At 36.8% G+C, this 25,423-nt stretch overlaps 1 protein-coding gene across 1 annotated transcript in view; it reads right to left on the bottom strand.

The window, feature by feature from the left end:
• The window catches only part of SRBD1 (S1 RNA binding domain 1), a 125,531-nt gene that overhangs the window by 94,662 nt on the left and 5,446 nt on the right, over positions 1-25,423 (bottom strand). The window contains 11 exon segments of the mRNA XM_050316273.1: positions 3,890-3,997; positions 9,969-10,072; positions 15,455-15,484; positions 15,486-15,591; positions 16,880-16,976; positions 19,770-19,908; positions 20,054-20,171; positions 21,346-21,512; positions 22,948-23,310; positions 24,276-24,441; positions 24,865-24,941. Of these exon segments, the coding sequence (XP_050172230.1) occupies positions 3,890-3,997; positions 9,969-10,072; positions 15,455-15,484; positions 15,486-15,591; positions 16,880-16,976; positions 19,770-19,908; positions 20,054-20,171; positions 21,346-21,512; positions 22,948-23,310; positions 24,276-24,441; positions 24,865-24,941 (1,475 nt within the window).

Below are 25,423 nucleotides of genomic sequence, written 5' to 3' on the forward strand. Positions count from 1 at the left end.
TCCAGGGAATTGTTTTCCTACTTTTTGGTGAGTGGACCAAAACAGTCAATCATATTCCAAATAAAGGCCAAAAAATCAAGGATTCTTTGTTTTGTCTTTATTCCTTAACTAAATAATCTTATCTTTTGAGCACTTGACATTTGTGTGGAGCTGCTTTCCACAGCACCGAAGCACCTCTTCTGTGGCAGGACAGCTCAGACCTACTAGTTTTATATATAAAAAAATAACTACTTCCCCTTGCAAGCATCCTTTTACACTCATTCCACTGAATTTCAGTTGCCATTTCATTTCCTGATCGTTCACTCTTACAGCATCCTTCTCCTGTTCTTAAAAAATTAGAAAAAAAATAACCTAAACCACAGAATGAGCTTCTTGCAGGGAGAGTCGAGGGACACAACAATTAGATGCTACTCATGAGAAATCAGAGAAAAAAAAAGCAAATGCCTCAGCCTCACAGCAGTATTTACAGACGTAACAAAGATTCAACCAGTCACCCATGCATTCAAATGAAGGTTAGAAGTGGCTTGTAAACAAGGGAAGGCTGGACTGAAGGCTTTGTACAAAGACAGGCCAAGTTCTATCCTTCCATCTGTCCTGGAGATAAAGGGTTACAGATGCCCACAAGGCCAAGTCCTCCCACACTGCAAATTCGTATCAGTCCACCTGTGAAGGGAGACTTGTGCAGAAATTAAAATTACCCCTAAACACATGCTATTAGTTACGTGTGCCTTATGGAAATCATGTTTAAAATTGGCATGGATATACAGAAACTTTTATAGTAACAGGAAATGTTACTGAAATTGCCAGGTGCGTAGGGGGAATGTCCTTTCTATTACATAATATCCTGTATTTTTTAATTTTGAATATAGACTTCTCTTTTCTCTCTAACTCTCTCTCACTCAACACTTGTATCAATTACATGATCTATTGTCCTAAGTACTGGCCCTTAATTTCATGTTTGGGATAATCATTTGATACTTTGGGGGAAAAAAAAATGAAGCTACCTCAGACAATCTAATATATTTCTCTTTTTCAGTGCATTACTGGCTCCATCCAAATGGCAAGATGCCCAGCTTCATGTTTTTCCAATTTGTGACAGTTCTCATTAATATGAAAGAGATATAAGGCAGACAGCAGTCCTTCTCTATAAGCACTAGAGAAACAGTTATTTTGGGGGTAAGCAATAATAATAATAATAAAATAATAAATCTCAGAACCTTTCAGTTGCTTTATTATGAGAAAATATCAATCAAGTCAGGATTTTAAGTCCCTGCCTTTAGTTCTACAAAGCACTCAGACTGAATATCACTGACAGGTATATTGTAATAAAAGCAAATAACCTAATCATGACCTACTAGTTTCTATATTCAATCTTATAAGATGCAGTTTTTAAATTGAGATTCAAAATTCCCCACTTCCATACAGTCTGAGACGCAATCCTTTCTGTGGAAAAATATCTGGAAACTAGTTTCAGGTGTGAAACAAGATATACAGAGAAATGTTTGTGTCCCTGAAGACAGAGGAGAGAAAGGACTCTCTGCAAGAAAGCATGGAAAATTATGAAAGGATTATCCATTAAAAAAAAAGTCCATGCCACATCACTTGCACGAAACCCTGACGGAATCATTCCATGCAGTACTGCAACAAGGTAAAATGTATTTCAAAGAGCCAAAAGCAACACTGGACATTATTATACCAGATACAAGAAATGATGACATCTGACAGAATGGAAGAAAGGAAATTAAACAATAAATAAGGTAACCGTCTTGCTGGCAAGTTTCATTCTTCTGATCACTAGAAGCACCAGCAATTTCAATACACTCTTGGAAACTTTGCGTTCCAACATTTAATGATAATAAAAAAAAAGAGAGAAGAACAGCAGGGGGTGGGTTGGAAATATTAATGCTAAAAGGAGGCATTGAATACTTTAGCAGTCCTTCACAAGAGTCCTAAAAAACAGCTCCTGGTGTGTGCAAAAAGAGAATAAAAGAAGGATAAAGAGTTAAGTGGTCAGGAACCAGGAATACTACTGTCAGGTGCTTTGCCTTCCTCTCTATAGGAGATGCTTCAGCTTTTCCTAACCAAATACCACCAATCACACAAAATAATCACAAAGAGTAAAACCTAAGCAGACATCCACTTAGGAACAGGCAGCAAGCTTCATATTCTTTGCATATATTACTTGTGAGTTACATCTAGTAAAAGTAGTAGGGAAGGGAGCTTTTTTTTTTCTTTTTGATTAAGGGTACAGAAAACCTTCAGCCAGCTTCTGCTGCAGCAGCTCCTCCAAATTTTATACACAACACAGGCCACAACAATCCTGTAGTCCAAGCCACAGAACAAAAATATGATAAAAGAGATTTATGTCAGTTTGTTTAGTTATCTTAAAACCAAACCCCACTAAAAAGTAAGTATTTTTTCTTTATTTTAAGAGTTTGATTGTAGAAATGGCTAGGAATGACAACTACTTTCACTCCCACGTGACAGAAGTCAACAGTTGGACCCTCCATCATGAGTTGTTCCTCATTTTGGCCAAATAATAGATACAGAACCTCCCCTAGAGTAGCTACATGTATTGTGATCACAAAAAACCAAGTGAACTCAGCGCTTTCAGAAATCTGTGAAACTCTCATTAGCAAAAAAACAGGCTTGCTAATCAAAAGAGGTGAAGCAATCTTGCTTGCAAAGCAATGAACAAACACAACATACTGTAGTGAAGAAACCCAAAAGCCGTTAGAAATACCTGCTGTTAAAAACTTGAGCTGACAGTTCTTTTCAGATGCTTAGAACATGGAACATAGAGGGAATGTTGCTCATGAAAGGAAGTGTCAGGAAAACAATTCCAATTTGAACAGAAACATAAAAGCACACCCAGTAACGTACAAAAGAACTGTATTTCACAATGTGATGGCAGATTTTAGATACTGAATAGCCAACAAATGATTTTGATAGAAGTCATTTCAACATTTCTGGTTCAAGAAACAGGGTCTCTTTGATAAACTTAATTTTGAACTACCTTAAAGCAGGCATTAACATTTAGGTCACATATCAGAAAGCCTCGCCAGAAAGAAACATGTTATGCTTTGAAGAGTTTCTCTTGTATTGATGAGAAGAATCACACCATAAACAGTTAGCCATAGGAACATAATGCTTTTAGAATGTAGACTTTGACATAATAAAGATTTTCACTTCCTATACTACACCATAAAACACCCTATTTAATTCATGTTATTTTGACACCAAATTTTAAATTTCCTTTAAATTTAGAACAATATTACAGATTTAAGAAGTGCCACTTTGTCTGATGACATCATTGCTACAGTATTATCAGAAGTAAGTTTACTGACTTCTCTACAGACATCATAATACCAACAAAATGGTATCAGACTAACACTATGACTAATTAGTTTACCACAAAAGTGCAGCTGACAAACATGAAGGGTACTGCCAACCACAACAATACTTTTGCTGATTTCTTTCAAACAGGTAAAAGAGTAGGAGTCAGTACAATGTCACGGACAGTACTGTTGCTGTGATATGACAAGATGCTGGGAAAAATCAGTGACATAATGGTTTATGCTAATACAAGAATAAAGATAAAACTATTATGGTAATCTAGTAAGTTTATTAGATAAATGTACAAGTAACAAGTACGTAAACATGTAACATATCTTCACAGAAAGATCATTTCTCTACTGTAGCCTAAAGTGCACAGGGTCACAGATTGAATCTACAGAACCAAGACTACCTAGTTCATTTCTTCTGTAAGTACTGAGGATTAAAACCTTGCTGATATTTTCAAATGGATAAAAGATAATCTAGCAAAATGTTAGGGAGGGAAGTTTTAAAAAAATTATAATATCAAAGTACAGATTTATTCTGGGTTTACCTGAATTCTCTACAGAGAAGAGGATGTATAAGGCGTTTATATGCATCCTCTACTGAACTCCGTAGGATCTTCATAAATTCTGGTTTTAAAAATTGTTTCGGTCTCCATCTGGAAAAGATTAGAACAAGAAAAATCAAAAAACACTTTAAGAATGTATACAAACACCTAGATTAAAAAGGAATTTCACAAGAAGATTTCTACATTGTAATGTCCTATAAACTGCAGAATTACTACAATAATTAGGCAATGAAATCATAGATTTAAATATGAATGTAATGAGAAGTTGTCCATGTGCACACAGGTCACACCAGGGACAGGCTTATCTTTTCTTAGGTATTAGAATGCATTCATAGTTTATATTTTAAAGAAAACATAAAAATCCATTATTCTTCCCTTTGAAAAGTCAAAGCTTATAACAACTGAATGAAGCACTTGATTACATATTACCATTAGGGTTGCATTATTTGCTATTCCTCAATACATTAAAAAAATTACTAAACATCCTCTGTGAGTGTCACTGCAGAGATACTGATATAAGGCAACTATGCCCAAATGGAAATTTAGGAGTTAAACAAATATCAATTAATGAAACCCAAATAAAATTACACTTGGAATGCTTTGAGTATCTCTATTCAAACTCTAAATTAAATCTTACAAATTTTGCAGCAATTCTTAAGGACAGAAGCCAAATAACTTGCAAATTATTTTCTCTTTTACCTGTTGCTGATATATTTGAAGTGTAAATAATATTATACAAAAAGGTAAAATTAAATAAACAATACCAAACAAACACAAGACTGTTTCCCAACTTTTTCTAAGTCAAACTCTTCAAAGCATTCCTTTTTCTAGGGAGAATGCATAGTAGTCATAACTATAATGACAATTACTTCAAATTTTCCTGTAAAATACACCTCAGTTTCAAAGTTTATTAATATTTAATTAAATGAACTTTTTGTTGCAGGTAATGTCCCATGAAGGAGAGGGTTGGGGGAATATGGGTCAGGGGGATGGGGGGCGGGTTGTGAGTCCTTGAACAAGCAGAACTGACTCACTAGGATTGCCCACCCAACAATAAGAGATCAAGACTGAGGAGAAGCAACCAGACATATTATTCTGAAACAGAAATATCTAGTTAACATTTTCTATTAAAGTCCACCTTTATTAAAAATTTAAAAATATTGATAACAGTCAGTTTTCTTCCGTTATTGTACTATTTAATATGCCTGAGTCCCAAACTGTTAAGTGAGATATATACTTATTTTGTAATATGTCTGGGTAAGTTTTTTGGTTGGTTGGTTGGCTTGTCTTTTAAATGCAAAAAGATAGAATTATGGTCATTTCATAATGTATCCAGATGCATGTCCAGGCAAAACCAGAATGAATTTCACTTTTGCCTTTGTTTATTTGCAGTCATTCAGAAACACACAGAATCCCAAATTGCTCCTATCCAGACAGCTTTTCAGTTGTTTAAGGGGATCTGCAATTTCCTGAAACAGCTTTTCCTAGTGTCTGTGCACATAACAGATGAGGAATGTGTGATCGAGTCAATGCTGCGTTAATGCAGACAGACATAGGAGCAGAATTAAAACTCACTATTTAGTTTTACAACATTCAGGGTTGTGAGTGCTTAGCCACATGACCTCATCACTTTGCTAACAGTTTTTGCAAATAGTTCTATTATACTTATTTGTAACTGGAGACTCTTTCCATACCTATATAAAACTGGCAAATGCTTTAAACCCTCTTATTGCCATCACATTCTATAAACATGAAGTTTTTACAGGTGGCAAGTTTGACTATAATCCCCCAGAAATTATCCTCAGCACAAATAAGAATGAACTGGAAACCTGGCAGCTGTTTCCCCTGCTCTTCCAGCCATTAAAGCCAGTTAACAAACCTTTCCTCTGTAAATAAGTTATCATGGTAGATATTTTTATTACCTGCCTACATATAAGTAAAAATTATTTAGGCAACATTCTGTTAGAAATTGCTACAACTGCAAAAATATCCAAGCAGTAAGTTCAATTACAGTAAATGCTGCATTTTAATTATTGCAGTACTTCATGAGAGAAGAGAAAAATTCACTTTGTTTCAAAAACAAAGCAAAATCATGTGTGTATATTTTTAAAGATCATAGCAGTGTAGTTAAGCCTCCCCCTAAAAATGGATTTTTCTTAATTATTTAATCAAGATATGACTTTAGATGACCTATTTAGGAAAACTACATATGAATAATATCTTACTCTGCTCATCATCTCTCCACGTGCAAGTGCTCACAACAGGAACCACCGTAAGCATAAATGGCTTAGATAACTGTTATACCACAGAAGGTGAAACCATATTTCAACAGAGTTAACAGAGTCCACATCAAGAACCACAAGTTATCAATTAACAACTGTTCTGGGAAGAACACAGCTAGGCTTTTAGACCTGAAGGAGAAACGGTACAGCTTTGTGTTCCCCCAAGATATTATAGAAAACAAGTACCAAGTTAGTAACCAGAGGCAAAGTAAGCCTTAAAGGCTCATACTATGGACTTTACACAGAACGTGATAATTTTGACTGGAAACTGAAAAATATTATCAAGCATCAAGCTTCATTTTCAAGGCCATAATCCCATTTTGGAACAGACTCTCACCCCTTCCCAAAGAAAGAACAGATGTTTATACAGGTTAATAAATATTCTGAACTTGCAAAAAAATTACAATATTCTTAGACAGCATCTACCTAGATCTCCGTGCAATGATGAACTCTAGTCTTCCAAACTCACTTTCTATCGCAGAGACACTTAATGCTAAAAAATTTGTCTCAGAAGAACACAAAGTCAGAATATTTGCTACTAATTCAATAGGCAGTAGGTGATACTGTTTTGTGGCTAGAATACTGGCCAAACTCTGTAGCAAGGTGGCATTTCTGGTTCTGCAACTGATTTTGTGTGTAACCTTCAGGAAATTAGTTAATTCCTTTGGAAAGTTTTGAAACCATTGACTCAATCAGAAGTTATTAACCTTCTGCTCTCACCAGCAAATCAATGCAATGAAAACAATGCAAATTCCACCCTTGGACAGTAATTTCAAAGCTTGCAGGGCAGAATACACATTTACTATTTGTCAGTTTGATAACGCGGTTGTCAATCTAACAAGGAAGATCAGAATCTGTCCTAGATGTTAATGCACCAAGATTTACTAAACTCATTCCTTCAGAAGTTTTCTAATGGTGGAGTTGTCCTTAAATAGTAAAAAGCCATAAGCATATATAGCCTCATGAATGCCAAGTATTAACAAGTAGTTTCATTCCCAAGGTCAATATTCTTTTTATCTCAGGATGACTCACAAAAATGTAATCAACCAAAAATATCTCCATTTACATCCCACTTTTATTTGTGTAGCAGTGACAAGCTGTTCCATTATCTGTGGTTCACAGTGCTTCCAAATTCTGTCATAGATGCAGTATAAGCAAGACTGACAGACATGTCCTGCCTACAGAATATTCATCTTGAGGGGAGGACAGAAATTCTGTTATAGGTACTAAAACTAGAATGAAAAAGGTGTGTTTATGAATACTGATACTTTAGTGGGGGAAAAAAAAAAAAGTTAGGTACTATTAGTCTTAGATCAGCCTGACCTCGGTGCCTGGCAGAGTTATGGAACAGATCATCCTGTGTGCAATCACACAGCACCTACAAGATGGACAAGGAATCAGACCCAGCCAGCATGGGTTTAGGAGAGGCAGATCCTGCTTGACCAACCTGATCTCCTTTTACGATCAGGTGACTCACCTGGTGGATAAGGGGAAGGCTGTGGATGTGTCTATCTGGACTTCAGCAAAGCCTTTGACACTGTCTCCCATAATATACTCCTGGAAAAGCTGGCAGCTCATGGCTTGGACAGGGGCACTCTCTGCTGGGTTAAGAACTGGCTGGAGGGCCGGGCCCAGAGAGTGCTGGTGAACGGGGCTGCATCCAGCTGGCGGCCGGTCACCAGTGGTGTCCCCCAGGGATCAGTGCTGGGCCCAGTCCTGTTTAACATCTTTATCGATGACCTAGATGAGGGGATTGAGTCCATCATCAGCAAATTTGCTGATGACACCAAGCTGGGAGGGAGTGTCAACCTACCAGAAGGCAGGAGGGCTCTGCAGAGGGACCTGGATAGACTGGAGAGATGGGCTGACTCCAATGGGATGAAGTTCAACAAGGCCAAGTGCCGGGTCCTGCACTTTGGCCACAACAACCCCCTGCAGTGCTACAGGCTGGGGACAGAGTGGTTGGAGAGCAGCCAGGTGGAAAGGGACCTGGGGGTGCTGATTGACAGGAAGCTGAACATGAGCCAGCAGTGTGCCCAGGTGGCCAAGAAGGCCAATGGCATCCTGGCCTGCATCCAGAACAGTGTGGCCAGCAGGAGCAGGGAAGTGATCCTTCCCCTGTACTCTGCGTTGGTGAGGCCGCACCTTGAGTATTGTGTTCAGTTCTGGGCCCCTCAGTTCAGGAAGGATATTGAGGTGCTGGAGCGGGTCCAGAGAAGAGCAACCAGGTTGGTGAAGGGACTTGAGCACAAGTCCTATGAGGAGAGGCTGAGGGAGCTGGGATTGTTTAGTCTAGAGAGGAGAAGGCTTAGAGGTGACCTCATCACTCTCTTCAACTACCTGAAGGGAAGTTATAGCCAGGTGGGGGTTGGTCTCTTCTCCCAGGCAACCAACAACAGGACAAGGGGACATGGGCTCAAGCTCTGCCAGGGGAAGTTTAGGTTAGATGTTAGGAAGAAATTCTTTACAGAGAGGGTGATCAGGCATTGGAACGGCCTGCCCAGAGAGGTGGTGGATTCACCATCCCTGGAAGTTTTTAAAAAGAGATTGGACATGGCCCTTAGTGCCATGATATAGTAATTAGAGTTGGATCAAGGGTTGGACTTGATGATCTTGGAGGTCTTTTCCAACCCAATCTATTCTATGATTCTATGATTCTATATTATATTTTCCAGCCAAACAAATACTTAAATTCTTTCAGAGCCCTATTCTTCCTTTTCAGAGCAAACACCACTACTAAATTTCTACAATGAAAAGGAACACTTTTTTCCACATCCATTTCTTGGATTTGTTGGGAAAAAAAAATACAAGCTGAAGCAATATCACATTATTCATTTTTATACATTAAAAGGTGCATTTTTTCCTATTTTTTTCCTCCTTTTGGTTATTCAGTTTTAGGATGCAAAGGCAGGACTTTCTGAGACATCCTCAAAACAATGTCCAGTATCTTAAACTACTAAGAAAGAGAAATCTGTCTTTTATACATGGAAGGAAGACACAGAGATTGGATCACGATATTCTCCAACAGAGGACATCAAGGTACAATTTCCAAGAAAAAGACTGACAGAGATATTGCACAAAACAACATCTATTTAACATAAACTTTTGCAGAAAACCTAAACGTTATGCAACAATAAACACCTCACTACAGGCTTAAAAAAAAAAGCAACTTTTAAGACCAAATCAGTAAAAAACAGAAGAATCCAGTCTTCAGAGCCGTTTTCTGACTCAACCAGAGATCAAAATGTAAGAGATGGTTCGCACAATATGTGAGGATTATGCATTGAAGGCAGTCATGTTAAACATGCAATTCCTTACATTTGTGAAACTTGAAGTTATGTACTTCACTGATCTAAAATGCAAGACAACCCTATTTAATCATTGTAATCAAGCATATAAGGTTATTTTTTGAAGTCCAAAGTATATTCTATTGGATGCTACAAAGTTTTCTCAGTAAAGACCACTGGATGTGATGCATATTACAATTTGAAAATATACTCACATTTCATCAGCCTTAGCATATTTTTAAAAAACTCAATTGCTTTAAGAATGGTGCTAGAACTCACAAATATAGCCCAAGGCATGATCTTTTCAGCATAATGCTACAGCAGTCGAGAATACAAAATAAGAATTATCCACTAGCTAATTTCATTCAATCTAATAAATATTCGTTTAATTAGTTCTCTTAATGTAACAAGACATATGAGGTACACTTCAGTACACAGCAGTCTATGGAAAAAAAATGAGATTTGTGTAAGAATATATGTATCCACACAGACCTTTCATTGACACACCACCAACAGAATTCATTCTTCACCCCGTCAGGAATGTTGACCTTCACTGTCAGGATCTTCAGATTTTCCCCTCGGTTAATGGCCAGAATCTGAGTGCAAACATAAATGGCAGAGACAGATGACACACAAAATATCCAAAAGATAAACTTATCAACATTTGTGTACGCGCTTGCTTGACATTCTGTAGCAAATCAGCATGGTGGTACAGTAAATCAGTTCACAAAGTACTAGCATGTACAGATAACATACACAATTTAAACACAGATTAAATCAAGCCATGGTGTAACAAATCATACAATTTTTTTAAGAGTCTGCAATCTCAAGATTCAGTTTATCTTAAACACATTTATAATACAAAACAGCACGAATTTAGCTGGGGGAATAATCTTATTTAATAACACAAACTAAAACTCAAAAAAATAATTGAAAACTGACCCCAATCAGAAGTACAGATTGGAGAGGGAAAAAGTTAGTCCTGTGCTTCAGGTTTCATTTTTCTCTCCAAGATCAACCCAAATCTAAAATTAATTATGGATCAGAACTTGTGACACAAAGGCACTCAGCTTAATTTGAATGAGAACAAATTTAGAGTTATACATTACTAGCTCACAAATAGCAGAAAAGACTGTAGATACACCCTTCATGTTAACACTCCATCATTAAAACACATGCACATATTTCTGACAGAAACTCGTGTACATAACTGCCTAGTCATGATTTAAAGCTAAATTAGGTTGCATTCGTGCTACCTGCATGCAGAGTTCAATTTTAAATGGAAGACTGTGACTCTACATTTAAAACCAGCACCACAATACTAGTGGTGGATCCTGGAGGATACTGGTCAGTAACTACTAGTCTAATCTCACTGTGGTGACACTGAATGTTCACCTTAGTATTCAGAAAACTCACTGATTTTAGGAACAAAGTAATAGTCAGAAGCAGCTACAAATAAAAGTCACATCTTTACATTTCCTTTTTCCTTCCAAAGTATTTTAAAGTAGAAAAGCAAACAAAACAAAACAAAAAAAGAAACCTGCTGGAAGTTGACATTCCTGTATGACTACACATGTTGCTGTATGTAGCAGGCCCTGAGCACTGTCACAACAGAGCATTCTGTGTCAATCATGAACTTTAATTCAATCACTAGCTAACTCAGACATGTCACATATGTTAAATACAATGGTTTAAAATGACTCCAGGACATAGTACCAATTTATATTCCTCGGCCTTACTGCTCCTGTGACATACCAGGCCTGACATATCATTGAACAACAAAGCTAATAATAAAGATTGCATGTGAAATATTATAGCATCTGGTACCTTTACTGCCAAAGCAAATGTTTTCATGTAGAAATTAGAAAGACACATTTTAACAAATCAAATGCTTTCACGTTTATTATGATTTTAGTTTAAAAAAGACAAAGTTAAATGCCAAGTGTATCTGATAGAATTATAATGTCATCATTCAGCTTGCTGTCAGCAGGGTCAATATTTGCATCACATTTTGCTTCCTGGCCCTCCATCTGCAGAATGTGTCAGTCACCTGAACTTGAACCAGCTGTTAATGCAGTCACTAATATTATTTACATTTTTATCCTTAAACAAACTGCCCATCCTGTTTTAAGTGACGTATTCAGAGAAGAATTATCATCTAATACATGCTCAATTAAGAAGGAATGACTTAATTCTTCCTCTATTATAATAAAGATCTTTTTGTTTTGCCTGGTTTTTTTTAAGTAACATGTTAAAATCTGGTGTTCAGAAAACAGATGACAGAAAACAGTCTTCACTTCTGGAAAAAGACTGTTTTTATCTAAGACTGGAACAGATCCAGGGCCGAGATTGTTAAAAACAACATACATTTTTCAGAGAAAGCAAGAACAACAATTTGATGTAGACATAAACAGAATAAGGTTTGACAAACTTTATCATAAAAATATGACATCCTTCATTTTGCACAGCTCTCTTCTATGTTGCAGATTTACTTAGACTCACACAATAAGTTTTGTACACTTTGCCAAGGACTTTTAATTCCCAATTCCTTTTTAAGTATGAGATTGAAAATAGAGCACTTGCCTCAGACGATACACTTTATTCATGAATTCTCTTCCTCCCACCATTTCAGTCATTTCCAAATAGAGGAAAACAACTTGAAGGCGTACACAAACACTGAACTGTTTACAATTAGTCAAAAATTCAAATAAACTCTTGAAGAATTCTTTTCTCTTAGTTATGACAGTGTTGGTAGAGCTACTCAACTACATCCAAGGAGAGTGGAGTTAGGTTCTCCTTGCTGTCAAATGAAGAAACTGTGGTTGAACCTCTTGACAGCAAAATGTTCCAGCTGGAAACACCCACAGGTGTCCAACCACGTCAAAATCTTGAGTCAGGCTTTTAAAATAACCACTTTTTTCTCATTTCAGTTTCAGTATTTTAACTTTTTCAGTCAAACAAGTCGACCCCACGCCAGCCCCGATAATTTTGCGGCATGCTTCAGCACACAGAACGACAACGGCACAGAAAATAACACAGACGTACAGAGTGTGCAGTGACAGCCGCACAACTGCAGAACTGAGCTGCAGCTTTACTGCACAGCAGCTTAACTCACTGCAACACGCTCTGCAAGGCACCCTCATAGCTGCACATGCTTTGGTCATAAGGGTACAGCTTATTCTCTTATAGCTAACATGTTAGGCTACTGTCCCCCCCTTTACACACAGGGAAACTAGAGCAGAGTTAGGGTTTTACTCAGATCTTTAAGATTACTAGCACTGCCATACTCCACAGATGACAAGTTTCAGTGCAATATTTTGGGGAATACTTGCAAAGAGGTGATTGAAAGCTGACTTTTGCCTCCAGCTAAACGAATTTAGAACACTTGTCTGTAGGCAGTCACGAAAGCAGTGGAGAAATCAGAGAATTTCTTCACTTGAAGCCATCTTTTACTCTACTCTTAAAAGAATATGTTTTTACCAGTTTTTAAATGCAAAAAAAGAAGTATTTCTTCAAAGCCTTAGGTGAAGGAAAAAATAAAGACTTTTAGGTACTAAAGAGGATGGTCATAACCCAATAAAATAAATTTAAAAATGGCAACTTGCACCAGTAGGGGAATAAGGTCAGTTGATAAAGAAAGTGAAGGTAATGAGAAAGACTTTTGAAAGCACAATAACTGAGTTTCAACTTAATGAAGAAATGGCAGATAAAAGAAACCAAAACCAGCTTTTTCTCTCATTTCATTATCAAAATAAAAAAGGGAGAAAGACAGAAACTGGAAAACTAACAAAGAAACAAAGAATCAAAAGCAGACATAAAAAGTTACAGTATATTTACAAAACAGGGAACTCTGCAAATTCTAATGTCAGAAATTATCATAAAACGCGTTTTTTCCTCGATTAGTACAAAAGAGCCCTGCCATACCTTGAGCCTTGAAACCTCAGCAAAGCACAAGCAACTCAGACTTCTACAATTCACAATACAGAAATATCCAATGTGGTAGAACAGTCAATAGCAGTACTATACAGATGAAAGACCAGGTTTGTGTGCAAAAATATCCCACTATTACAATACTACCAGCTGCAAAATCAGCTGTGATCACTTCACCAGAGAGCCAGAATAGGTAACAAAAGAGGCATTAGGGTCAGCAACAGACACAAGGAAGAATAAAGCAAAACAAATCAAGTCAATCTTATTATCAAACAGACAAACTAAGGACATATCCTGGATAAGAAACAACGCAGCCACATGATCAAAATGATGACCAGGTTTGGGAAACGTGGGTTCTAGCCTTGGCTCTAATAGAGCAACAGTCTTTCTCAAGTACAAAATAAAAGGATGCCTCAGACAAGTAAATCATACCATCATCCCAGGAAATACTTGCACACCCAAAACATGTTGCATATCTCAGTATTCACCACTGTCAGTGCAGGTAAAACTAAGGAGTCTTTGACAGTCTAAGTATTCCTTCAACAGTAAGGCACAAAAAAAAATCCATACAGCACAGCACTTAATCTTCTGATGAATCTACAAACCTTTGTGAGTGCCACCACAGTAGTCAATAGATTGCTCTATCAACTTTCCCAGATTCCTAAAAGCAAGTTTTCACCAAATAATTACGAATACAAGTACAGTAAATGTTCAAACTTACTCCGAAGAAAATAATTACAGGTACCTCTTCAAACATCTACAGAAGACTTGTCTATTAAAATCACTAATAGCTATTTAGCCTTTCACCTAACACCTTTCATACTGGAGGGTGGGAAATGGTGTAAAAATTAGCCCATCCATGCTGTGACATAGTTTTTGTAATAAATTCATTTCAAGACATGCAATAAAATCCTTTCTTACTTCAAAACATCACACTGTTTTAACATGGAAAGCATAGAAAAAATGAGAGCATATAATAGCCTTCTAAAGGAAAAGGACATTTCTAGTTAGAAGTAAACAAGAGGGTCTGTTTTGTGTGGTATTATGGTTTGTTTTGGTTTGGGGATTTTCTTTTTGAGGGTTTTTTTTTGTGGGTTGGTCTTTTGTTTTTTGGGGTTTTTGTTTTGTTTTGTTTTTTAACTAGTGTGACCAAAACAAGAGACAATTCATTTGGTAATTAGTTATGAATTATCTCAAAGACCTTGACAATTGCATAGAGTGCATCACACTTCAGCCTTTGAACTTCAGGAAAAGGGATAGCCTAGCCCTCATCAGCTAGTAAGTTTGCTTCATCCTTAATTTCCTTAATGTAGTTATACAAGTCTATGATAACCAAAGATGCTTCACCAAAGCAAATACTGACGACTTACAAAACAAACCCATTTTTGGGGTAGTGCATGGGATGTTCCCCTAAGCTGCTTTTGTAGGTCACCTTTAATTTCATTTGTCTGGATCCTTTCCTGACACTTCTCACCAGTTTCACCTGTCAGGTTTAGTGTCAGAGCACCTGTCAGAGCACTCTTGACTCAGTGCTGCAGCAAACATCCAAAGGAAATAAGTTTATCTCCATTTGCTTCAAATTCCTATGCTGCAGCCAAGCAGTTTCTCCTACTATGCCACTTCTACCCCAGTCTCACCCCTACAGGGCATGTGTCATTGCTTAGCCTTTATTCCCCCGCCCAATGACTCTTGATATGCACTTGTCACCAGGAGAAGGGAGGGAGGGAGGGCACAACACATGCCACAAGTATTTCAGTATCAGTATTGATTTATCGGCATGGATTTATCTGATACATAAACCATGATAAGTATTTGCTTAATGAAAATTAATTACACGAGGGGCATACTGAATAGCAGTCCTTTGCTCAGTTTCTTAAAACAGAGATTAACAGTTTAGTCCTGCATTTCAAGAATTTGAAAGCCTCTATCTCTACTGTAAAATAAAAGACAGTATCTTTAGCATCAGTTTTAAGTAACAAAATTCAGAAACAAAGTCACATTTCCTACAGTTAAAATTCTAAGAAAAAAATACACATTTGAAGTTGTACCTGATGATGCTGTATGTTCTTTATATTGCAACGAAAACTCATGGTACAGTTGGAATTTATTAATATCCTTTTCATTTCCACTTTTGGATGACACTTTTGCCAAGGTTGACTGAATGGAAATGTACCTCTGCTGACATCTGAATAGAAGAAACAGATATTAGTAAGGTATTTTAGCATGAAACTTGTAACAAGTCATTGCTGCACATATTAAATAAAAATGAAGTTTGGAATCTGCTCAATTACAGATTATGTTAACTCTAATTACCTACAGAACTGGATGACATATCTTAATGCTGAGACTGACATAACTTATGCTGACTGGAACGTACGAGGACAAGACATTCAAGCAGACCTCAGAAAAAGCTATTACAGCCCTACTCCTGAAGGGAATGGATACTCAAAAGCCACCACCGGCACTTCAGTTTTGTCACTTATGGGTTAAACTTCAACCACCAAATTTTGGGAAGTTGCAAATAAAAAAAAAAAAGAAAAAAATTAGTTCTGTATTTCTATAAAATGTAATATCTCTCGTGAATCTACCCAACCTCAGAATTAATTTCTTGCTTTGAGCACTTAACAGCCATAAAAGTTTTCATTATTTTTAGGAGTAACAAGGATCCTAAACAGATAGCTTCCTGAATGTTCCTCATGATTATCATACATACAACACACTTCAGATCCACAGGATTCATCTGTAAAGGATGAACTATTACACTAAGGAACTTTCAGTGGTCACAAGAATGAAAGCGATAGTCAGGTAGTAACAGCACATCCTTTACAAAACAACCCCTTCACTGAAATTATCACATTGCTGACTCAAAACAATATTGCATGCCCCTAAGGCAGTGCATGTTCTTTGATAGTTCTCTTCTCCATCCCAGATGGTACACAGCAAAGAAAATAACAAGTCGCTATTACTCTGTCATACCAATTCCCCAGACATGGCAACAGTGAAGTCAGGTAATGTAAGAAAACTTAAATTCAGCTAACACAATTAAAGGATCAGTAACTCCTGCTTTAAAAACAGTCATATTTGTTTGCCTTATTGACTACCAATGCCAAAATCAACCATCACTGAATGCTAATTACACTGACTGCTGTCAAGTCAGTTATTGGAGCAATAGCTTAAACAGATGCACCTCTGAAAAGTTACAGCTTGAAGAAAATGCAAGGATGGAAAATTCCCTTATGAGTCACTAACTGCAAGGGAGAACCGCTGAATTTGTAGTAGAGCCACAGCGAATTTTACATTCTTTGGGAGTCACGGCATCACACCATGCCTACAGCAGAGAATGTACACATGAACGGACCTACACCTTGCAGTAACACAGCTTTCATGTCATTAAAAAAAGCTCTATCAGCATGCCAGGAGACTGAATCTTACCATGTAACCAGAAAATTTTAGAAAGTAAGAATGAAACTTACAGTTTCCTGATAAAATCCAGTGTATCTTTATCTTTAGCAAAGATGTCTGCTAAAATATGCTGTACTCCGGTCTCTACCTCCTGGATATTTGCAAGCCCTTAGAAAAAAATAATTATAGAATACAGTCAATATAATATACAGTTAATAATTATAGAAAAACCAATACAAAAAATTACACAACTGCAAAAGCACTAAGAAAATACATACAAGCTGAAAGATAACTGATTAAAGATATTTGACTGACTTGCAGAGGTTTCAAAGAATCCTAATTAATTAAATTTTGTTATCAACTAAACTTCCTTTCCAAAACATCTGAAACTATTCTATTTTTAACGAGCATAAAGTGAGCAATGAAGTATCATAAGACAAAATGACAAAAAAATCACTTTTCTCTCATTTTATTGAGTTTGATGCTAATGGATCTTGACATTCATGATTTAAATTAATTATTTACAATAGTAAAGTTGGATCTTTAAATATAATTCTTGAAATTTTAATAAAATTAGTAACTACAACAGAAGTCTACACATTTTGCTACTGATATGGAAACTGCCTAAAAATTCTTCGCAGGCAATCTTGTCTTTTTTCTGTGTAATAGTTTTATATTTCCACTGGTTTGTAGCAGGAGTTTGCACAACAACACTTTTGAGGTCAGGATACTGTCAGTCCCTCTTAGGAATGACTGAAGTCATAAAATGTCTTCAAAGACATGAAGCTATAAATGTCTTCTTATCTCTGGAGAGATAACAGAATTACTCAGGTAATTTCCAAAAGGCAGAACCATCCCTTAATTCAAAAGGGTAGAAGAAGTGGCACATTATTCCCCTTTGCACAGTGGTTGAATTGGACCAGAACCAGAAGACAATGAAACAAAACCAACATCTTGTATTTTAATTCAATATTATCTAACCCTGTTTGAAGCAACAATCAGTAAAGAATGCTTCAGAGCAAAAAGCAAGAACCCTAGAGCTTGCAAATGCAGCATTAACTGTCTCCTTCAGCACACATTATTTTTCATTTTGCTGTCTGATGGACTACCAATATCTTAAAAGAGCTTTATTAGCACCATTGTAAAAAATTGCATAGCTCTAGCTATTCATTATATTGAATCCAGAATCCTGCTTCTTATTGGGCTATAAAGTTACACACTACAAAAAATTCATCTTGCCCTTTTTTAAGACAAGAAAGCTAAACTTAACCGCTAGAAAGAAAAAAAAAGTGAGAATAAGAATACATTATTAAATGCCTGAACTTATCAGAAGTTATAAAATTTGGATCCTTACATTTACAAGTTATGGTAAAAGTAATGTCATGTCAGAACACAAACCTAAGAGAATTTTAAGACATGCATCAATTTGAACATGAATTAAGACACTAAAGTACCACAACTCTGCATGGCAAAATTATTTTAATTCTAGTAGAGAATTTGAATGAAATAGCATAAGCCAAATCCAGACAGAATTAAAAAAATAATCATAACGTTTCCATGGGTATTTTACTGTGTACACCAGCACATGCTTGTGTAATTGGAGAAGTATTTGATCATTCATACAACTAAAAGGCAGAATTAAATTTTCTGGTGAGGTTGCTTCCTTAACTTTCCAAGGTCTGGCTTTGAAACATGAACTGCTGTTTTTATTTCAGTTTATTTTTAGTATAAGTTGAAAAACATTGAGAATTTGAAAGAATGAAATTTTAAGATTTGATGAAAACTTTTCTGCACTGCAAATTCACTCTGATCTCAAACTGTATATAGGTTGTCAAACTGGCTCCCAAGTTGATAAAAGTGACCCAGTTCAGAGATGTATACAATTGCTGAGGCCTTTCAAATGCAAACCATTATATAAACCTAAGCAGAATTATTTTTAGCACAAAATTAAAAATAAGTGTACTGATTTTCAAAAGCTAATGTTTATGCTGCAACAAACAGCACCTCCTTCTAAATATACTCTAAATAATTTATTTCAACTTCCACCATGAGGATTTTTTTTTGGCTCTTTAGACTCTGCCAGAATAGTCAATGCGTGGCTGCAATATACTGTTGTATGAAGTAACAATATATGCTAAAACACAGTTAATTAAAAATCAAACTATTTGGTAACTGATTTTCAATGCAAAATTAGCAGAGTTTTATAAGCAATATTTAAAGAAAATAAACTGCAGTGGGAAGAGGAAGAGTCAGCCTTACTAAGGAGGTTCAGTATCTTTAAGTTGAAATTGCAAAGGTATCTGTTGGGGCAGGGAAGAATAGAAGTACATCTCTATTTTAACATCATAAAGAAGGCTGCAGCAATCTTGGCATTTTATTGTCAGAGATTGCCCCCTACAGATTCACCCATAATTGCATCCACGAAGACACACAATTCTGCAGTCTATATGTGACAATCAGGTTGTTAAAAGTTCTTGGTCAAATTTCAGAGATCACATCTCCAGTCCCTACAGTCATTCAATAACAAAATCTCTCCTGCTCATTCCCAATCACCAAGGCCAGTTTTCATTAAGAGATGCTTTGCTGGATGACATTTCCTTCAGTTCAGAGTATGAGCATAAGCCTCTTGTACCATCAGCATCGACTGTTCGCGAAACAATTCAAGTAGAACCATGGAGAGGTTTCAGGTATGTGGGGCAGTTCCCTCTCTCTTACCAGTAAATACAGGTGTCAACTGTAAGCTCTCCAGACTCCTGCCTCTTTTATACCATAATTATTACTATTTACTAAGAGAGAGGAAAGGTTGGAGGGTCATGGTATTAAATGCAAACTCTTACCACATGTTGCTTAAAGTGCTGTTGAATTTAAAGTTGTCCAGCAACACCAGAACAATTTAAGTAATTTCCCTCTTAAAATATTTTCAGACATTTACAACATTACTGTGCATAGAAGAGCACTTACCTTTGGTATTGGGTCTAATGTAAGAAAAGAGATTGAGTTCCACAGGATTCTGCAGGAGGCAGAGAGCAGCAGGTTCTAATCCCAGCTGCTTGGCCCTCTGGGCTTTGGTGCCTTTGCTCCCAGTTTTATAAGGTGCAGACTTATAACAAAAAAGAGAACAAACCATAATAATTAAAAAGCAAGAAAATATGTCAGTCACTCTATGTACTTGACATTATGCAATGTTTAGTTATGCAAGATTACATTTAAACTAAGGATGATCTGAAAGAGATCAGAGTACTGACCACGTGGTCCAATTCTTCCAAAGTTCTGCAATTCAATAATGCTTTCAAAAGGCCACCGGATAATTTCCCTTCTTTCTTCAGCTTCTGTATCGTTGTATGTGTCTTCTTTGCAACAGTACTAAAATGCAACAGATTAATATTAAAGTCACATTTCACAATGAATTAAAAAGTCTATTGATTGTGACCTTGTGTATCACACTGCTGAAACTCTCTGGAATCCCTGAAGATGGTATCTCATACTGATCCTCAACAAATCAAGTCTGATAATCCGAAAGTTTCTAACCATTATCCTCTTTCTCCAATTAGTTCAAAACTGTATCAAAATAACTTGTGGTAACTTTAAGAAAAACAATACTGATAGCCAATACTGCTACGTACATTTCTACAAGATTACTGATCTAGAAGTCAAACAAAAAGGCCCCAAGATAAATCCAGGCTGATGAGCACTTACTCCAATTCATGTACAGATAGTTCTGCAGCATAAAGTACAGGGTACCAGATTTGAACTCCTAGGTCTTCAATAAGATACACATGAGCAACTGCAAGCAGCAGAGATATTTTGTTATTTAAATTACTTGTTCAGACAAAAACTCTCTCAGGCTACCTTCCCTCTTTGGAAAAAAATCTCTTGATAGGGGATATCGAGGTGTACAGGGAGGAAGGTACCATGATGACCGAAGAGCTGGCAAGTCTGTGCACTTGCCATCTCAAGAACATGGAGCCACCCAAAAGCAAGAAGGAATGAAAGCAGTCTCACCCATCACTGCAACAAGCTTTGCTAATCATTTCTTTGCTGCAATGGTCTGGGAGACTTTTGCCTGCTCTGCTGGTACATTCCAAGAAGGGCTCTTCGCTAGAGGCTTCCGGGCTCCAAGCAGAGAGTCAAGGGATTCTTAGTAAATCTTTTTCCAAGATGTTTTTCTAAGATGCAGCTTACATCTCATCTGGCTACATATCTCCAGCAACTATAAACTACTCTTTTAGTACAAGCTTTTTTCTGTGCAGTTGTAATAAACTGCAAGGAAATTAAGATGTTAGTTTTTCTTTGGCAATTCATAATGCTAGATTTCTTGTTACTTAGGGTAAAAAAAACCACAACAAGAACCCAAGTAACTGAAAAAAATCAACAAAACACCAGACAGGTATCAAGCATAATTATCTCAGTTTTATAATTTTTTTTTTCTAAGTTCCTTTATAGTTATAGTGTGTACAAAGTGCCAAAGAGAGGGACACAGAAGCGGTAGTCAGTTGTTACTTACCTCCCACCATGATACTTCCTTGTGCTAACTTACCGTAGCTCTTCCAGGGTTTGCTGCACTTCTCGCAAGGCATCGGCCTCCAGATTATTAATGAGCTCTTTTCGATACCGAGCAATAAAAGGAATTGTGTTTTCTTCTTGAAAGAGATTAATTAAGTTTGCACATACCCACGGCTCAACGTTAGTTATTTCTGACAAGGCCTGTCAAAGGAGAAAAGAAAAAACAAGTAAACACAGCAAAGAAACAAAACACATTTAAGAGAGGTGGTAGATAGTTTTAAAGAGCCTCTCACTCAACATTCAAAACCACTCTCAGAATATTCCACTGGCCAATAGGGACTACTGTCCTCCCTAAGAGGGGATGTCAGGCATCAAGCCACCACATCCAGTATTTCAGCAAGAAATGCAGAAACCAGTGTTTCCAGAAACTTGTAACCACAGTAAAAGAAAAGAAGGAAGGAGTGCCTCTTGAGAACAGAACAAAGACAAAACCAAAATTATAAACAAAATAGAAAGACAATAAACTGTACATGGCAACTCCGAAAACTTGGAACTTTTTTTTTTTTAAGCCAACACTGACATAGATCATGGTTAAACTAAACAAACAAACAAAACCCACAAAGCCAGAGCTGATCCAAATCCCACTCAACCAATAACAGGAAACTAACATGATACTACTAAGACAAACGAAACCTCACAAAGTTAAACATGATTTTGTACAAATTGAGCTCTCTAAAGTTATAGTGTATCAATGTGGAATCAATTAAAAACTATATAAGCAGCTTATCTTAGTAACATTTTAACTGTCAGAGTTTGTTTGCACTTCACTACAGTTAATCCCATAGATGGCTGATATAAAAGCCTTTCAAAAGTTTTATCCTGAAGCCTAAAATATAACAACACCTGTGCAATCACAGTTACTGCTTTTAGAGCAGCAATACACAAGGATCAAATTCTCCATCTGTATTTCCAGGAATATTTTAGGAAACTCCTGAACAAAATTTTATAGTCTTCTTAAGCAGCGAGTACTGAGGAAGATGAATAAAATGTGTTCTAACTATTCCCATTCTGTTCATATTAAAATCTTCCATAACCACACCTAGTCTCCCAGCACAAGAGTTATCCTAAAACTGTCTTCACCTGAACAGTTTCAAAGTTAACATCCTACAAAAACAAAGACGGTATCTCCCTTGATGTCACTGCTGTGCGAGGAACACGGTCTCCTCCGTGATGGGACCATAAACACTCTCAAATGAGTCTCTATAACGAAACAATCCACACTAACTAAATCTTAAATTGAACTTGTGCACACAGACATCCCACATCTTTCAGCATCCCTTCCTGCAGGAGTTTCGGTTGAGTACATCCACAGAAAAATCCATGTGCTGACAAAGGTGAAACAGGCAAACTGTTACAGGCTTTGTACTAAAGACTGCCTAAGTCACAAATACCAGAATGCTGAAGTCTGAAGTTTTAACAGTTACCAACCAAACATTTATATTTATACATGTATTATGACAGTTTAAGCAGAGGTTAAATGACTACTTAATTCAGAGGACTGAAATTTTATGTTAAGATTCTAAATGCTAATTATGTACGAAATAGTTTCATTGATAACTCAGAAAAAATCTCATACCTGTACAATATCCCAGTTCATTTCAAATTCTTCTTTTATTTTGTTGCCTCCAAGATTTTTAACTGGCTTTCCTTCAGGACATGCATTCAACTTAATCTTTTTAGAGGGTGGTTCATCAAATGCAAAATCCTCCTCACATTTCTCATGTTTCACTTGATTCCCCACTACAGGAACACTTGTTGAGGGTTTTTCATCACTCCCTAAACTCTTTTTGGTTTTCCCTTGGAATGAATTTGTTTCCATTTTTTTAGGCTCTTCTGGTTTTTGATTTAAACTTTTCGGTTTAGTGCCTACATCTTCTTCCTTAACTGTTAGAAGCTGCATTCTATTATCTTCTATAGGTGCAATGGGCAAGGACACATCCTGCAAAAAAGACATTGAAACCATATTAAGCACTGACTATTAGAAAGTGGTTCAACATTTCATTTAAAATCTAGAAAGACTTGCTACCAGACATCATTTTTCTGAGTGATGTCCCTGTCTGGCAGTGAAATGACAAGCCAGAAATCAAATAACCTGAAATATACCTTTCATGGAGAAATGATACAAACACACCCAGCAGAACTGTGATTTAAAAGATCAAATAAAATTATGCAGGAAAGAATTTAGCTGGACTCCGGTTCAGAAGACACTGACCTACAGTCTTTCCCTCCACTCATCTCAACAAAAGAGAAAACAGCAGGGCAGGTAAGCACTCTCCTAGTGAGTTAGGTTCCCAGCATGGGAACCAGAACTGAGATTCATTCTGTCAAGATACAGTTTAACCCTGGACAAGCCACACCTTCTTTCCTGAATTTCCCAGGAGATCATCTTCAGAAGGCAGAAGGACTGGCTTCTGCCATGGTGTGATCTCTGATGTTAATATTTGACAGAAGCAAGTGATTTCCAAAAGAATAACATTTAATATTAATAATATTAAAACTGTAATCCTAACTGGATTGGACAGCCATGCAAGAAAACATAAGCACAGGTTTCTTTTTTTTGTGCTACCCAGCCAGTGGAAAGGTAGAAGACGTCAAAGGTGCAATACAGAAACCAGAGATATTACAGAAAGAACACAGGCATTATTTATTTACATTGTTGAAAGATCTCCAGGGAAAACCACATCCCATTATCATTGACCAAAATTTTCAAGGCAGCCCTTAGATCATGGACACTTCCAAGCATAAGAAAGCCACATTTATCCAACTTACTGAACATTTACAGGAACAGTTGAATCATACAAGCCAATCAGACTCAGGCAACCAACTGAACCAGAGCTGCAAAAATTCTGGTCAAGTTACTTGACAATCTCAGTAATTAAGTGTCTCTTGCTTATAGATACTCACCATTTCCTGTTTTATTGCTACCTTCTTGACCATTTTCTTGGCCCCAGCTGACCGTGGAACAGCAGCTTTTTTAGTTTTTGCCTCATTTTTCTTTGGCAAACAAGGTGTCTTGGCGATTTTTCTTTTTGGCTCCCATTCCTCCTCTTCCTCCTCTGATTCAGAGCTCCTGAAAAACAAAGGAATTAACAATATTGCCTATAAGAATAAAAAATACACACACACAGGATAGTATGAGTTTTCTGGCATGGAAGAAAGCAAACAGGAAAAATTACCAGAAAGCTAGGTAGACTCAACAAATACAGGTCTTTCACACTGCTGCAGAGCTAATGGCTTGAACAATTTACCTACTTTTATGAAACTAGTTCCGGGGACGTGTACACATCTGATTCTGTTTGGAGAACTGGCAATTCCCTTTCACGGTACCTTCACTGTGAGCATGAAGAAGCATAAGTAATTTGTGTTTTATAATTAAAGTTGTGTGCATGAAAACTCTTTAATCAACCTCTCAGAAACTGTGTTGTTCTTAGGCCATCGCTCATGCTTAGCATAAATCTTTAAAAAAAAATCCTAAGAAAAAAAATGATCTTACGAATTAAGAAATGAAGGTAGTTCTTCTGATTTAAGGGCTTTGGCTTCAGATTTCACCCTCCTTGGTAGAGATGACATCTGAAACAGAGGCAAGAAGAGAGAAATAGGACATTTGGTTGAAGCTGTATTCTCTTATTCAGCCCTTTAACTCACTGCCAAATGTGCCCTCATAATGTCTTCACCAATCACAAAAGTTTCCTCTAGAGAGAGTTTGGATTTCTCGGCATCCAAGAATTTAGGCCACAGCAGCACACATTCAACCATCTTTTCAACTAAGCAAACAAACACACCAGCACTATAACCTCTCAAACAACTTTTCTCTTCACATGGAGGTAATTAGTTGGTTTGCATGTAAAGCTATCCTAGCAGAATGAGTACTGTTCTCAAACATACTATTGGGTATCATATATGCTATGCCTGTCTTTCCTCCATCCATCTAAACAGCACAGTAAATCGAATTAAAATCTAGTAAAGTGAGCTCACATACAGTTTTGATGGGAAAGGACAAGACAATTGTCCATTTTGATCTAGAATTTCACCTTTAAAGACTATCCGTTGCT

This window comes from Myiozetetes cayanensis, unplaced genomic scaffold (genome assembly GCF_022539395.1).
Source record: "Myiozetetes cayanensis isolate MyiCay16 unplaced genomic scaffold, myiCay2020 scf2-11, whole genome shotgun sequence".
Classification (NCBI taxonomy): domain Eukaryota; kingdom Metazoa; phylum Chordata; class Aves; order Passeriformes; family Tyrannidae; genus Myiozetetes; species Myiozetetes cayanensis.